The sequence below is a fragment of the Zootoca vivipara genome, chromosome W, assembly GCF_963506605.1.
Source record: "Zootoca vivipara chromosome W, rZooViv1.1, whole genome shotgun sequence".
NCBI lineage: Eukaryota > Metazoa > Chordata > Lepidosauria > Squamata > Lacertidae > Zootoca > Zootoca vivipara.
In genome coordinates, this window is record NC_083293.1 from 3,914,603 (window position 1) to 3,931,774 (window position 17,172).

At 48.0% G+C, this 17,172-nt stretch overlaps 2 protein-coding genes across 2 annotated transcripts in view; one reads left to right on the forward strand and one right to left on the reverse strand.

Annotated features, from left to right (window-relative positions):
* CD40LG (CD40 ligand) overlaps positions 1 to 15,548 on the forward strand; it is a 49,188-nt gene extending 33,640 nt beyond the window's left edge. The window contains exons 2-5 of the mRNA XM_035112714.2: positions 6,875 to 7,024; positions 11,952 to 11,985; positions 12,890 to 12,946; positions 13,763 to 15,548. Of these exons, the coding sequence (XP_034968605.2) occupies positions 6,875 to 7,024; positions 11,952 to 11,985; positions 12,890 to 12,946; positions 13,763 to 14,127 (606 nt within the window). The 3' untranslated portion in view covers positions 14,128 to 15,548. The remainder of the gene's footprint in view (positions 1 to 6,874; positions 7,025 to 11,951; positions 11,986 to 12,889; positions 12,947 to 13,762) is intronic.
* ARHGEF6 (Rac/Cdc42 guanine nucleotide exchange factor 6) overlaps positions 1 to 17,172 on the reverse strand; it is a 129,517-nt gene that overhangs the window by 13,834 nt on the left and 98,511 nt on the right. The window lies entirely within an intron of this gene.

The window sequence follows — 17,172 nt, forward strand, 5'->3', positions numbered from 1 at the left end:
CAGTGGCAGGCGATCCACCCAGTCCGTTTGCCGCTGGCTGACGTAGCATCTCAGGTACTGCTGCAGAATGGCGTTGACCCTCTCCGCCTGTCCATTGGTCTGCGGGTGTCGAGCCGTCGACAAGCTGACCTCCACCTGCAGGAGGTTCATGAGCCGCCTCCAGAACCTGGAAACAAATTGGCGGCCTCGGTCCGAAATAACCCTTAAGGGTAATCCATGCAGTCTGAATACGTGGTCAACGAACAGTTTGGCTGTCTCTTCTGCCGAGACCGCCCTGGCACATGGGATAAAATGGCACATTTTGGACATGAGGTCCACCACCACCAACACTGCGGTCTTGCCCCTGGAAGAAGGCAGGTCGGTGATGAAGTCCATGGACACTACTTCCCACGGCCTGTGCGGTGTGGCTAATGGCTCCAGCAACCCTGCTGGTGCTGCTCGGACTACCTTTGCTCGCTGGCAGGTGTCACAGCCCCTTACATAGTCCCGAACATCCTCCCGCACCCCTGGCCACCAGAAGTGTCTCATGACTAAGTGTGTGGTCTTGTCCCTACCAAAATGACCCGCCGTTGGGTTGTCGTGCATCTGCTTGAGGACCTTACCTCTGAGCTGGTTGGTGGGCAGGTACAGCGCTCCCCTGTAAAAAAGCAGCCCCCTCCTTTCCTCAAAGTCTTTTGCTTGCTCCCTCCCCCCTCGCAGATCTCTGAAGATGCGGGTGGCGAACTCATCTGCTGCCGTCAGTGCTGTAAGTTCCGCCTCGCTCACCACTGCTGCTCCGCAGGACCATGCCGACGGGGGAAACACGTGCCGGGGTGCTGGTTGCAACTCCTCCTCCATGTACTCTGGTTTGCGGGAGACATTCTGACATTCTGCTCCCCCGGTATGTAGTGGATGGAGAAGTTGAAGTGGGAGAAGAACTCTGCCCACCGTATCTGCCGCTGGTTGAGCACCCTGGCTGTTCTCCAGAACTCCAGGTTCTTGTGGTCCGTGCACACCTGAATGGGGTGCTTGGCGCCCACCAGGAAGTGTCTCCAGTGTTTGAACACAGAATGGATCGCCAAAAGCTCTTTGTCAAACACCGTGTAGTTGCGCTCTGGCTGGGTCAGCTTTCTGGAGAAAAAGGCACAGGGTCTCCACTCCCTGTTGGCATCCAGTTGCAGTAAAATTGCGCCCACCGCGCGGTCTGAAGCGTCGGTCTCGACGCGTAGGGGCGCGTGCTGTACCACGTGGAACAGGTTCTGGTCTGAGGCGAACACCCTCTTGACGTCCTCGAACGCTGCTTGCGCCTCTGGTGTCCACCTGAACTTCTGCTTGCCTCTCAGGCAGTCAGTGATGGGAGCCGTACCGCGAGAGAAGTTCTTGATGAACTTCCTGTAGAAGTTGGCGAAGCCTAGTAGGCGTTGGGCATCTTTGCGCGGCCTGGGGCTGTGCCATTCCAGGATGGCCTGCACCTTGTCCTTGTCCATCGCTAGCCCCTTGTCTGACAGCTTGTAGCCCAGGAAGTCCACCTCCTTGGTGTGAAACTTGCACTTCTCCAGCTTCACATACAGGTGGTGCTCCTTCAGGCGTTGCAACACCTCCCTGACATCCTTCACATGTTGCACTGGGTCATTGGAGTAAATAAGGATGTCATCTAGAAAGACCAAGCAGTTTTTGAAGAGGAGGGACCCCAGTACGTGGTGCATGAAGGCTTGGAAGCATGCTGAGCCCCCTTGCAAACCGAAGGGCATCACCAGATATTCAAAAGAGCCCAGCGGTGTGAACATCGTGGTCTTCCACTCATCGCCTTCCCGGATCCTGATCAAGTTGTACGCCCCCCTCAGGTCGAGCTTGGTGAAGATCTTGCCCCTGCGCGCTGCTGTCAGCAAATCGTCCACTCTGGGCATTGGGAACGCCACCGGTTCCGTCATGCTGTTCAGGCGCCTAAAGTCCACCACCAGACGGCGCTGTTGCGTGTCTTTCTTGTCCACCCAGAAGACCGGGCTGCCCCCTGCAGCCTTACTTTCTCTGATGAACCCCCTCTTGAGGTTCTTGTCGATGAAGGCCCGCAGATCCTCCAGTTCCTGGTCTGACATGGAGTACAGCTTGGCTGGGGGTAGAGTGGCCCCTGGCACCAGGTTGATCTGACAGTCAAAGGACCTGTGGGGAGGTAGGTGGTCAGATTCCGCTTCGCTGAAGACCTCCTGCAGGTCCCAGTACGGTTTGGGTATCGCCTCACCCCCTTTGACATGCATGGTGGCCACCGTGGCTATCGGAGGCCCCTCCCCTGGTTGGCGCTGCATGCAATGTTCCAGACAAAAGTCCGATCCAAACGTGATGCATCTCTGGTGCCAACTGATGGAGGGGTCATGGCGCGCCAGCCAGCTCATGCCCAAGACGATGGGGGGGGGGGTCTGAGATGGTGGTGACGTTGAATGCCAGTGTCTCTGAGTGCCGTCCCACCGTCATTCTCATGGGGGGGGGGTCTGATGGGTGATGGCCCCTCCCAGTAACTCCCTGCCGTCAATGGTGGAGACATGCAGTGGAAAATCCAGCTGCAGAAGTTGGATCTGGTGTGCTTCTGCAAAGTTTCTCGAGAAGAAGTTCGCCGAAGCCCCCGAGTCGATTAAGGCTAAGACCGTCAGGGGGTACCCATTTGGGAGCGTTAGCGTCACTTCTAGAACCACCCCTGCTCTGGGGGTGGGGTGGGCTGGTGCTGCTCCTCACTGTGCGGGTGGGTGGGTTGGGGCTGTTGTCTGCCGATTGTGCCTGGCTGCTGCCCCTTGTCTCCTGCAGCCAGGCTGTCTCATTTCCCTGCTGTGGTGTTGCGTCAGTGGGGGAGGGCACAACCGTTCCCGCCTTTCCTTGCCACTCCCTGCGATGTGGGCAGTCTCTGACGAGATGCTGAGGGGAGTTGCAGAGGAAGCAGTTCCCGCCCCTTCCCTCCTTGCGTCTTGGCGCCGCTGGGGTTTGAAAAGTCTGCACACGCGCGCTATCAATTTGCATGGGTTCCTGGTCTTGGCTGGCCCCAGGCGTGGCCTGGGATGGCTGTTGGGGGAGTGGCTTCTCCTGCGACCGTGGGAACCAAGCCCGCTTTGCGTGCGTTGCCTGCTTGTCGTTCCACCGAGATTCCTGTCTCACCCCCACCGCCAGAGCCGCTTTGCTAAGCTGATCCATATTACTGGGCTTTGGACCTCTCGAGAGCTCATCCTTCACATCCTCATGCAACCCCAGATAGAACGCAGCTTCCATCGGAGGCGAATGCAGTTCCCACCCCAGTCTGTGCACCAGCATGGTGAATTTCGCCCAGTATTCGCGAACTGTCATTTTTCCCTGGCGTAAATTATGCAGTTCCTCTTTGGTCTGGTCCATATGGCTATCAGACGCATACATTAATTTTAAAGCTTCTAGAAACAGTTTGACATTCTTCATGCAAGGATTTTTTGCCGCGATTAACGGTCTAAGCCACTCCCTTGCTGCCCCGGTAAGGTGTTCCACTACAAACGCTACTCTGTGCGCATCATCAGGGAACTCATCATGGTGCAGCTCAAGGGCATACAATATCTCTGTCTCAAAGCCATGATATTCTCTTGGGTCTCCGTTGAACTTGCTTACTAGGGTCCCCGCTCTCCTTCCTGGCAGCACTTGGAGTTGGGGGCCCCCTCCTCCCTTGTTTTTCTCTGCATCCAACTTGTTCTGGAGGTCCACTGCTACCGCCCTTAACTGCTGCTCTTTCTCCTGTAGCGCTCTCACCTGTTCAACGAGGTTCTGCCTGTCCTCCTGGACCTTCCTCGTTTCTTCTTTAGCCGTCTTTAATTCACCCTGTGCCCGCACCGCCAGTTGCTCCAGCTCCTGCTTGGCTTGCTCCGCGATCTGCCGCCACTTCTCCGCTTCTGGCGCGCTCATCCCGGCAACTCCAAAGTAGCCCCCCAAAAAAGATTCGGAGGTTGCTGTCACAGGGGTGTTGATGGGCTACTTCAGAGTAACGACGCCACACCGCTCTGCATTTTATCTTTTATTTGGTGCTGCGTATTTACAGTGCTAAAGGCAGTTCTATTTACAGAGACACATCTTAACCGCTTGAGTCAGAACCTCCGAATGGCGCTTGGCGCGTCTTTCTCCAACATAACAACTTGGGGAGACCCAGCCTCTTCCCCCGACGCTTCCTGCGCAATTCCGGAGTTGGGGGGATCGGTCTACCCCCCTTACTTTCCCCTTCCTGTCCCACCTGGGACGATGGCTCCGCTACCTTGCCTGAGCCTCGGACACCACTTCCTGCTTCCCCACTTGAGTCAGAACTCTCCCTGCTTTCCCCCGTGCTCGGGGATGGGCTGGACCTCAAGATGGGAGGGGCTTCGCGATATCCCTTGTCCTTCACATACCCCAATGAGGGTCAGAGGTTTCCCAGCCATGTTTTAGAGTCTAAAAATTGATGGTGCCTGTGCATGTTATATCTGGTGCCATCTTCAGCTGCAATCCTATACCTACTAACATAAAAAGGGCCTTCTGGATCAGGCCAATGGATCATCTAACCCACCATCTTCTTCTCACAGTCACCAACCAGATGCCTGCAGGAAGCTCACAAGCAGCATATAAGCTCAAAAGTGCTCCCCCCTCCTGTGGTTTCCAGAAACTGATATTTAAAAGCAATACTGCTTCCCTCTGTGGAGGCAGAACATAGCCTAGCCATGGTAGCCATTGATAGCCTTCTCCTACATTGACCTGTCTAATCCTTTTTCAAATACATTAACATTGTTGGCCATTACTGCCTCCTGTAGAACCAGGGGTCCATTGACCGGTGAGTAGACCAGCCTTCAATCCTTCCAAATCTGTGGTCATCCTCGCCTCCTGGGGGAGCAAGTTCTTAATTTATGTATGAGCTACATGAAGAAGAACTTCCTTTTGTCTGTCCAGAATCTTCCAAAACTAAGCTTCATTGGATGTCCACTAGGTCTAGTGTTGTGAAAGGAAGAGAAAAGCTTTTCTCCAGGTGGCGCTGTGGTTAAACCACTGAGCCTAGGGCTTGCTGATCAGAAGGTCGGCGGTTCGAATCCCTGCGACGGGGTGAGCTCCCGTTGCTCGGTCCCAGCTCCTGCCAACCTAGCAGGTCGAAAACACGTCAAAAGGCAAGTAGATAAATAGGAACCGCTACAGCGGGAAGGTAAACGGCGTTTCCATGTGCTGCTCTGGTTCGCCAGAAGCGGCTTTGTCATGCTGGCCACATGACCTGGAAGCTATACGCCGGCTCCCTCAGCCAATAATGCGAGATGAGCGCGCAACCCCAGAGTCGGTCACGACTGGACCTAATGGTCAGGGGTCCCTTTACCTTTACCTTTATCCACTTTCTCCATGCTGTGCTTAATTTTTTATAAACTTCCATCATGTTCCTCCTTTGTTGCCTTTCCTCCAAACATAAAAAGCCACAAAACAACTTTTCCCCATTGGGTACTTATTCTGTATGCTTGATCTTTATTATTATTATTATTATTATTATTATTATTATTATTATTATTATTATTTTATTGTTTATGGATATTTCTCAGTTTTCTGTTTACAGATCATATTTTCATCCTTCTACAATAATTCACATAGACTTCCCCACCCAACCTTCTTTCCATGGCAGTTCAGATACATCTTATTTAGCTACATATCCATTAATTTATCCACCCTATTTTATCCCTTTCCCTATCATTGTTGTTAAAGTTAAATTTAATGTCATGTTTTTGTAGTTATTCCCCAAAGTCCCACACTCACTCATCACCTCTTTTTCATTTTGATTTCTTATTTTAGTAGTCATGCTTGCTAATTCTGCATATTCTGTCAGTTTGTATAATCACTGTTCTTTTCCTAGAATCAATTTGTTTCCAATTTCTAGCGTACACTATTCTTGCTGCTGATGTTACGTACAAGAATAAGTTGTAGGCCTCTTTTTTTTGTATTTCATCTCCTATTCTGTATGCTTGATCATACCTGGGAGTAAGCCCCATTGGACTCAGTGGGAATCACCTCTGAACAGTCAGGTATAATAAGATGGCACTATTAGAAGAGACACTCTCTCTTGGGTAAGAGTGAGGAAAGGATGCCTCTTCCAAGACGCTGTCTGCCACCTGATTTTTCTGTACGCATTTATATGTAAACGACACATTAACATTTAGAAAACTGTATGGCTCAGCTGGCTGGGAATGCCTCTTTAGTCAATTTGCAGAGCAATCCTATACAGATTTACTTGCTGGGAGTACGCTGAATTAATTTGGGTGCAATTCTATTACTGGAACAGTTTTACAGGTTGAATTATTTTAAAAGCATTGTATTGTCTTTAGGGGTGCCAACTCACTGGGCCGAGCCCTTTTGGGGCCCCCAATATTTTTGGGAGGGGCCTGAGCCCCCCAATGTCCCCTAAAACCAGGGAGCAGAGGAGGTGTCTCCTCCTGCCGATGCTACTGCTGTTGCAGAGGGGAAGAGGGTCAAAGCAGCCCCCCATCAGTGAGGGGGGGGCAGGAGGAAGAGGACCCACTGGTCAGCTCTGCCGCTGGCTTCTCCCAATGTCCTGACGTTGTGCATGATGTTGGCTCCCCCAATGAATCCTTGCAAGCTGGAGCCTCTGATTATCTTCATATATGGAATTGTTTTGATTATTATATTTAGGGAACTGTTTTTAAGCTTCTTCTTTTTTATCACTGTAGCTATTTTAATTTTTATTATTTTGTATTTTATTATTGTAACCTGCATTGGGATCCTGTGAAACAGGGTGGGTAAGAAATCCCAATTAAAATAAAATAAAATGTGTAGGATTGCACACTGTGAAATGGGTTTTCAATTAACTCACCTAACTAATGAGTCCTTAGTTCTGCTATCTGGTGGCAAGCTGACTTCTCGTGATCATTCCATCTGCCAGGTCGGAGATGAGATCAGCCTGTGGGAAGATTTTGTGTTCCTCAGAAGACTACAGAAGTGTTGGAATCCACAAGATGGTGGTGCAACCCTCCTGGACTGCGCAAAGATATTGAGCAGCTTCCAGGACCTACTACAGGATCAAAAGATCAAGGTAGACGCAGACTTGGGGGTGAGGTGATTATTGGAACTGGTGGAGCAGAAGGCAGGAATGCCAATAAGAAGTGGAACCAGACCCAGGTGCAGGCAGAGCTCAGTCTCTTCCTGTCCGAGTTCTGCAAGGAGAATGTTGTGTACCCTCCAACACATTGAAGGCAAAAACTGGAGCGCCATCTTCCCATTTTTTTCTCACGAAAGGATAGTGGCCATTTTGGGCACCACGATCTCATGTGATTTCATGCTGAAATTTCCCCTTGAAGAAAGCCACTAAAAATGTGTGTTTTGGGGTGTTACGTTAAGGTTACCAGACGTCCCCGTTTCCTGGGGACATTCCCCAGATTTACAAATCACTCCCCTGACAAAATCCATCTATTTAGTAGGAAGTTGAAAAGTGTCCCTGGATTCATTGAAAAAATAATAATCTGGTAATCTTACGCTATGTGAGATCCACAGCCCTGAAAAAGCGTTTTTTGGGAGGAAATTGCAGTTCGAAATGGCCACCGTCCTCTTGCAATATAAAATGGGATGCCCGGCTTTCTCTCTTTCTCCCCCCAGCTTTCTCTCTCTCTCCCCAGTGAGACAAGAAAGGAGCAAGTCCAATTCAAATCCTATGAAAATAAAAACTGATGGGGGGAGGGGAAGGTGTCTTTGGGGAAAGATAGACCTGGAAGTCTCTCCAAAGGAAATGTGGAATGATGACCAGAACACGTTAACATTTCCCAGGATTGTGGAGATCGTTGGAACAGGATCAAATCAGAAGTAAAACCAAGAACGGTTTTACTTTTTTCCATTTCGGGTTTTGTTTCGGTTTTTAAACAGGGCGTTGGAATACACTAGGCGTTTGGCAAGATATATATTTCTAATTTCTTAGCAAAAAAGAGAGAGAAGCTGATTGCCCCTCCCCACCCACTATCAGAAGATGGGTTAGTGGTGGGAAAAAAAATTGGGGGGGGATGCGTTATGCGTTATGCTACCCAAGCGTGGCTTCCACAGAGCCATTATTTCCTATTAATAGGGAAAAAATACATCGCCTGTCAATTTACAGTTTTTTTCTGGGGTTGCAGGGGGGAGAGAAAGACTGCAGCCCAGTGCGTCATGGTGCGTGCATGAAAGATAAATCTGGTCTGTGTGTGGAATTGAAGCCCAAGCCTGTGCTTACCCCTTCCCATTTCCACCCCTCCCCACCTTAAAACTGTGACCCCGTCTTCCAGGAGATGCGCTGGGAACACAAGGGCAAAGGCCGCCGGCCCCCACCCATTCCACCAATGTTGCAGCTATGGGGGAAAGGAGGGGGCGGGGGAGTCCCTAAGAAAACTAAGGGAAATTCCCACAACCCTTAATAGGTACACACAAACCATGTTCAAAGCATGGAAAACAGAAACAGGGAACTTTCCCCCAACCCCATCCCCACTAATCCCCCTGGCTTACCACCCATTATTCTACCATGCAGCACAAAACCTCCAGACAAAAACCTGGCAAACCAAAGGCTTATATTGCCTAATAGACTTTTATAAAAATAACAAACCTTTGTCAACACAAGAAATGCAGGATAAACTAGAAGACATCCAAATACCCTGGTTAGCACAACGCCAATGACATGCCCTCTTAAACAATCCAGCAGTAAAATCAGCAGCATCCAGGCCCCTGACAAACTTTGAAAACCTCCTCCAAACGACAGAGGGACACGGCAAAGGGATGGTATCTGCAATATACAAAATACTACCGGTACTCCCAAACCCCATGAATCCCCTAGACACAATCAAAAGACAATGGGAAGACGACATAGGCTACGAGATTAACCCCACTCCATGGACCAAAATGTGGCCTAAACCCCCCTTTAAATCCATATCAATAAAAAGGAAATAACTCACTCTGAAAACCTACAGGTGGTACCTAGCACCAAGAAAACTAGCACTAATACGCCCAGAAACCTCACCAAAATGCTGGAGAGGGTGCACCTTAACAGGCACATATTTCCACATGTGGTGGGAGTGCCCCAAAATCCAACTATTCTGGACAACAACCAAATGAGAAATAAGCAAAATAACTAAGCAAACATTAAAAATGACCCCAGAATTGGCCTTACTAAACATCTTCCAAGACAATAATGCCCAATTACACCACAAAGAACTCATAACCCACTTATTCACAGCGGGCAGAAACACCATAACCAGACACTGGAAAGACCTGTCAGGAGTAAGCATGGACCAATGGTACCAAATAGTATGGGAAATAGCCTTACTAGAAAAATTAACCAATAAGTTGAAACTGACATGGGGACCAAAAAAGAAGACGACTTCACCCCGGTATGGTTCCCCTTTATCACATACACAGTCCAACAGGACAATGACAAAAACCCACCCAAAGCATACAAATCAATATGGCTAACCTGATCCAAAACACCCACCCACCCCACTCACACACAAAACAAAGACCACCACAGCCAACCACAAAGGAACAACCATATCCTGACCTAGGCCAACCCCAACACCTCTCACCACCAAAGGAACACAAACGACAACAGAGAACCTGGACAAGCAACGCTGACAACAAACCCTACATATATTAAGTAAAATAGAAACATCGTTACCTGACCCCTCATCTCCCCCCATCTACCTCTTTCCACCTTTCTTCTCCCAATGTCTCAACAAATGAAACTGATTTGTAAAAATGTTACGAGAGACATTGCATATATCTTTGTAAATCAAGAAAATCTTTAATATATATTTATAAATATTCACCCTAGTGAATCAGCCTCCACAGGGTAAAAGCCTGTCCAGGACTGGTCTGGTTAGTTTTGATAAGCAGCAAGCTCTGCAAAATGAGACTGATCCTCCCTCCTTATTTGTGAAAGCTAGTGACTTCTCATTTTTTAAAAAAGGTAAAAGACCCCTTTAAGTCCAGTAAAAAGTGATTATGGGGTGCTGCACTCATCTCCGGTTTCAGGCCAAGGGAGTCAGTGTTTGTCCACAGACAGCTTTCCGGGTCATGTGGCCAGCATGACTAAACTGCTTCTGGCACAAAGGGACACCGTGACAGAAGCCAGAGTGCACGGAAATGCCATTTACCTTCCCACCGGAGCGGTACCTATTTATTTACTTTCACTGTGTATTGTCCTTTAGACCACAGTGCCACCTGTGTCCCTTTACCCCTCCCCCTTTTTAGTTGCAATCCAAGAAGGTGTTGCAAGCCTGGTTTTTTTTTCTGCAAGAGACTAAACCGGCTACCCATTCGGCAATTTTAGCATCTTTGGTTGCTCTTCTTCACCAGGGCTAGGGAACCTCTTTCAGCCCAAGGGCCACATTCCATTTTGGATAGCCTTTTGAGGGCCACATGCCAGTGATGGGCAAGCCTAAAGGCAAATGTAAGCTGAGCAATGAATGCATATTTTGCTTTTGAGCAGCAGGTTAGTTGCTATGTACACTCACACAGAGACATTCTCTGTCCAGGCAAGCAAGAGGCATTATCAGAGTTCAAGGACACAGACCAGCTACGCAAAAACACTCAGATTGTGAAGCAGGACCAGTGGAATGTGTGGCCTGGGGAGGATTCTGAGGGCCAGGCAGGAAAGCCTGGAGGGCCACATGTGGCTCCTGAGACCAAGATTCCCCATTCTTGCTTTCTGCTTACGACCAAAAAGTTGAGCAAGGCTGAATGCGGCGATGCAAAGCTTTGGGTCTGGTAGGCTCAATCCTTTAGCCTTATCCACACCCATTGCCTGCCCCCCAGCCCTGCCCTTCCCCTTCATAGGGGTCCTCACTGACTGCATATATGCCATACATTTAAAGCACATGCCTAGCAATACCCTAGCAAATGATAATCAACTAATGGTTCCTCAGCAGTCTGATGCACAGAAATGCAGGGTCTGTTCCTATGCACATGTGCCTGGGATCAAACCCCTGCTAAATTCAGTGGGACTTCCTTACACACGTATATAGATGGACAGCAGCTGCAAATGCACAGGAGCTCTGTCAGAGAGAGAAAGTTGACAATTCTAAAATTAGCTTCTTATATGTTTTAACAAGCAAGGGAACCCGCAGTGTTTCAGCTTCTTCTTAGAATATGCCCATTGCGTTTTCGCACCCTCATTTTTACTTCAGCTTGATGAGTCATTCCTGTGCTTGTTCCCAGCATTTTAACCATGCAAAGTCAAGAAAAGCAAGATCTTTTGTCTTTCTCTTTGAAAATCTGATTCGTAAGCAGTAGCTCTGCCACACACAAAGGTTTATTTTTTGCATCCAGTTAGAAATAGGGAAAACAGAATCTTTTCGGCAGCTGAGGGCAATGGTGGTGGCCAGACTGAATGTCACCTTAACAAAGGGGTTAACAAAGACAAGGAAGGAAAAAAGAAACTTTCTTGGTTCCAGGAGGGAACAATGAAGGCCATGTAAGAATTTAAGGAGGGGGGACATGTGATAAGATCTTTGGGATGCTGCATAGAAATGAAGGGCCCAAGGTGAGATGATGGACCACAGAGGAGAAGTTGGAAGCTGTGGCAAAGTGAAAGATGCCCAATGTGTGAATCAAACTTTTCAGCAAGAGGGCAGAGAGGAAGCAGCTGTATTTAAGAAGGCAGGGGATACATGAAAGTATCTAGAACAGCCTTCACTCTCCTGATATTTTCCAAATGTTTTCAACTACAGCTTCCATCAGCCCCAGCCAAAACAGCCACGGCTGGCTGGTGACGGCTGGTCTAGATACATGATAGCTCCTTTTTGCATCTCTGCTGATCAAAAAACAATTACCTATTTGGAATGTATTCTGGGTGAGAGGGCGAGGAACGTAACAATGGGCTTGCCACAGAGATGCAATGCTGGCTGGCTGCTCCTGGGTTTTGACAACTGGAGAAGCATGTATTGTATCACACAGATGCTGCCATGCTTGCTTTTAATATTATCTCCTGCCTCTTCAAATTGTTCTAGATTCCACAAGAAAGCCTCCTAGCCAAGAGAACAGGTATGTAAAAAAAGGGGGGGGATCTAAAGCACCAGGGCTGGGGTGGAGATGACACTTTTAAAACTCCAGCGCCAAAACAGTGGTGATGTAATTTGGGGGCAAATCATACTTTTTCCCCCTCCAGAAAGCAGCAAGTTGAAGGAGGAGGGTTGAGTATAAGTTGCTCAGGTTTGGGTGGGCTACATTTAAACCACATGGCTTCCCAGGGCCGGCTCTAGGTAGACTCCCGGTGATAGCAGAGCCAACTGCTATCCAATGTTGACAGTACTAAGCTAAAGGAACTAATTGTCTGGTTCAGGAAAAGAGAGCTTCCTATGCTTACTAAAATGGGGTACTTCTCTGACACCAGTGTTGCACACACTCCACTCCTCTGCAGGAGACTGGTGGTGTTCATAGAATCACAGAGTTGGAAGGGACCCTCAGGATCATCTTGTGCAACCCCCTGCAATGCAGGAAAATGCAGCTGTCCCCTTTGGGGATCGAACCTGCAACCTTGATGTTATCAGCACCATGCCCTAATCAACTGAGTTGTAGCATTTGCTTTATTGAGCTAACGTGAGGGACTCAATTTAATACTGGAAACATCAGAAACTGACAGGAACCAGACTGATCGGTTTGTCCACCCCCTAGGTTGTACCTTCAATTCCATAATTCAATGAGGGGGGGGGGTGTCATAGCTCAGCATTAGAGCTTTGCATGCAGCATGTCCAAGGGCATCTCCAGGTAGGGGTGGAGGGGAACCAGTCTGAAATCTTGGGAGAGCAACTGCCTGTCAGTATAATAGATAATGCTCAGCTGGATAGACCAATGGCCTGACTCAGTATAGGGCATATTCCTGCATGCATGATGGCCCTGAGATGGGATGAACATGGGCAAAGTCATATGGAGGCTGTTTCTCTTCCAGGTGACAAAAGGCAAGCTGCGAGCATCCACCTGGCTGGCTGGAAGAGCAGTAAGAGAGGTGAGGACTGAGAATTTGTGATAGTCTATCACTCATACCCACGTGGAGGAGAGTGTGTGGTTTTTGAGGGACGGAAAGAGCAAAGTGATCAACACTTTCCTCTCCTTTTCTTTCTGTTCATGTGAGAAATTGAATATGCATTCAGCATTGAATACAGAGGGAAATATTTCATGAGGAATTTGGGTCAGGTTCTACCCACTGAACTCTTGAAATTAGCCCCATTTAATAATTTATCGAGAATTCGTGGGCATCCAATGAAGCTGGATGTTGGGAGATACAGAACAGAAAATAGAAAAGTCCTTCTTCACACAGTGGACAGTTAAACTATGGCATTTACTCCTGCAGGAGGCAGTGACAAATTCTTGGATGGCTCTGCCCTGCCTCGGTGGTCAGGGGCAGTGATGCTTCTGAATCCCAGTTCCTGGAAACCACAGAATGGGAGAGTGCTCTTGTGCTTGGGTCATTGGGTTTCCCATTTCCCAGAGGCGTTTGGGTGGCCATGGTGGGGAAGAGATTCTGGACTAGATGGGCCATTGGCTTAATCCAAGCAGGCTCTTCCTGTATCATTAAGACAAGATTTGCCCACCCCTAGAGACAGCATATCTCTGTCTGGGAATAGTGGACATTATTGTGATACTGAGTGGGATGTCTTCACTTTAGCAGCCCATATGCTAAAACTGAAACAATACGGAGAAGATTAGCACGAGGCTGAGCGAGAAGTGAGCTATTGAGCTGAAATGCTAAGCACGAACTCGTCCAGCAGCGCTGATAGAAATGCTCCTCAAATAAATATAGCCTATCTTTTCTTCCCCACAGTTTTGCAGTGGAAAAAGTCACCCTATGCTCCAATGGATAACGACACACTTGCATACCAAGATGGGAAAATCAAAGTTGGCAAAAGAGGACGTTACTATATTTATTCCCAGGTTGCCTTTTGCTCCAAGCATGCACCATTCAGCCTCTACGTATATTTGAACCTTCCATCAGAGGCAGATCAGCTGCTGTTGAAAGGAGTGGGGACTTATGGCACATCAGACGACCTGTGCAGTCTGCAGTCAATTCATGTAGGGAGAGCTGTCGAGCTCCAGGAAGGTCATGTCATCTTTGTCAATGTGACGAACTCATCTAGAGTGAATTATGACCATGGATATACCTACTTTGGCATGTTTGAACTATCCTAGAAGAGGCCGAGAAGAGGCTGGAGCTTTGTTGAACAAAGCTGGTCCCCCAAATCCTATTTATCATAACCCACTTCATATTTTGTTTCATTTTTCCCTACACCCTGTATATTTTATTTTATTTATTAATGAGAGTTGGAGCATGGCTCCTCAGAAGCAAAATGTAATGCTGGAAAGCCAGGCTTCAACAGATGCAACACAGGTGTCGCTGGGCTTGTTGATATGCTCCCTCCTAAGCACTTGTGTGCTGGCACAACAAGTCTTGGGATTGCTTTTCACATTGCTTCCACTTCCGGAGCTACTAGCCAAATAGTTAGAAAAATCAACATGCAACTCATACTTTTCAGACATGACACACGTACCATGGGGGAAAGCCCATAGCTGAGTGGCGCGTGCTTTGCATGCAAAAGGTCCTAAATTCCATTCCTGGTATCTCAGAATGGGGCAAGGGGAGACCTCTACTTGAGAGCCACGGCATGTCAGAATAGGCAATACTGATCAAGCTGTAGCTTTTGAGCTCTTATTTTAGAAGCTACCACTACAAAGGCAGCAATTTTCCAACTCACCTTTAGCGTCACAGTCTTGACATGCATATGATGCAAAGTTGTGTGACATTATTTTCCAAGACAAGAAAGAGCATGTTATGTGCAAGAGATCTGAGCTTCACATGCAGAAGGAGCTGCAGATGACAATGTTCATGCAGCCCTTCCTGAACTTTATGGATGCCCCCAAGTTCAGCTATCCCACTATATGCATCTCACTATCCCAAGTCACAACTGGCATGCAGAAAGCACAGGATATGGTGGCTTGCAGCCCACATCCCAAATGCATGAGTGTACTTAATGATCAGTCTTTTTATAATGACCTTCCCAAATTTTTGTGAACATTGTTTGAAACCTTGCTTAATTTAGTGCAGTTCCTCCTTTGCAAGTTAAGTTGGAAAGAGAAAACAGTCTCTAAAAGAACTAAAAGTGTTTTGAAAAAGGTTCCCTTCCCACAAAACATTCAGATGCTTCTTTTGCCCCCATTGTCACCTCTGGTCAAAGAGGTTTGGCAAGTTTTCAAAAGCATCAAAACCTATTTAGCCTAGGGCATATGTGCAATGAGTTTATGGACCATGAGTGCCAATCCCTCTTTCAAATTGCCTTCAATTCTTGAGGTGGGAAACCCCATAAAGTTTAAAACTGTTGTATCTTTGCTGTGCTTTATTGGCTTATTGCTTTTTGATTGAAGTAGAAATTTTAAGACGGGGTCAGCAAACCTTTTAGGCAGGGGGCCAGTCCACTGTCCCTCAGACCTTGTGGGGGACCAGACTATATGTTGCCATGATAATGACCCACATTTTTGGCAAAAACCCTTATTGGTACCAACCCTAATGTTGACCCTAATTCGGAAATCCGAACTGTGGCTCCTTTTCCCTCTTCCCCCCCCCCCACCCCCTGGGAGAAAATATTGCTGCATGCGCGACAGACAGAGAAGGGGCTTGTCTCAAGCAGGCAGCCGCCTCACTTTTGACCCCCAAGCCTGGCTAAGTCACAAAAACCATCACGCGTGGGCACTATGCCGGCTGCCTGGATTTGCGGGCTGGATCTAGAAGGCAATTGGGCCTGATCCAGCCCATGGACCTTAGTTTGCCGACCCATGTTTTAAGAGGTTTACAGGTGAGTTCAGGTGCTGCTGCTGCTGGAAATCCAGATTCTCTGGCAATGCAAGAGTGGCAATCGAGGCACATTCCTGTGCTCTCCCTTCCCTTTAGCACCTTCCCCCATTGTTAAACAGTTTCACTTGCATCTCCAGGTGGGGGTGGGGGGAGAGATTTAGACCAACTCCTGAATCACTCTCCTGCTTTGGGGGTGGGGGAGGCCAGCACAACTTCACTGTTGGACTGGGTCTTTCATTAGGCTTCTGATAGCGGTTGTTTCAGGGTGTCTGCAGAAGGAGCAGGAGGTCTGGTATTGCAGGAGTGGAGACCCACAGGCCATGGGGTCAGATGTGGCCCTCCAGGCCTCTCTGCCTGGCCCTTGGGGGGGGGGGCTTCACACAGGCAATACCTCCTCCCCAGACCCCACCGCTCACTGACGCTGCTTCACTCTCTCCTTGAGTTTTCATTTGCTTGGCTGGAGTCCCTTGCCTTGAACTGTAATAACACCTCCTGCTTGGCTGGATAGAGAGATGTATATGCAGAGAAACGTTGCTGGGCTGTATCCAAGGCACAGAGAGTCACCCACTGCTGGGATGTGGCTCCTAGAGGGTTGCCCAATGGGGAAGGTAGTCTCCAGGCTGAAGTAAGGTTCCCCACCCTTTCCGTATTGGATCTCCTCCTCTGATTTTGGAGCTTTTTATCTCTCAGCACACCCACAAGACATATGTAAAGTGGTTTAATGAGCAGGCGTTTCTTCCCAGGGAACTATGGGAGCCATCATTCTCTGAGGGTGACAGGCAAGGTCTCCTAACAATTCTCACCTAGGATTCTTTGGGGGAAATCCCAGGAGCTAATGTGATATGAAAATAAGAGAGACTCAATGAAGCATCCTATAGCTTCCGAGACGCCATGCGATCCCACTCTAAACAAGTCACACTTCCTTTTGCTATTTTATGTAATCTGCCTTAAAGGCAATGGTGGTAAAGAGATGCGTAATTCAGTAATTTTGTGTTGGAGGTGACCTGTGGAAAATGATATTCTTCTGAGATCTTGTTGTGCTTGTTAAAAGAAGTTTGTCTAAATAAAACATGTTGTTCTACTGCTGCGGCTCATTTGTGTGCGCAGCTGCTCAGAAGGAAGAACCAGTGAGTTCATTGGGGCTTACTCTTTTGCAAATGGGTATATTGCAGCCTCTATCCACCTGCTTTTTATGAATTAGTTCTCTTCCCCTTTTCAGCACAGGATCATTGTGGATGTTTCTCAATGAGTTCTACGGTTTTTTATTTAAAGAATTAAAAAAAAACAAATTAAAAAGAGATTGGAAGATAAGTTATAAGGAAAAGCACACATACATATAATTATTTTTCTTTAAAACCCTTTTTATTTTTGTTGAAAACCACAATTTT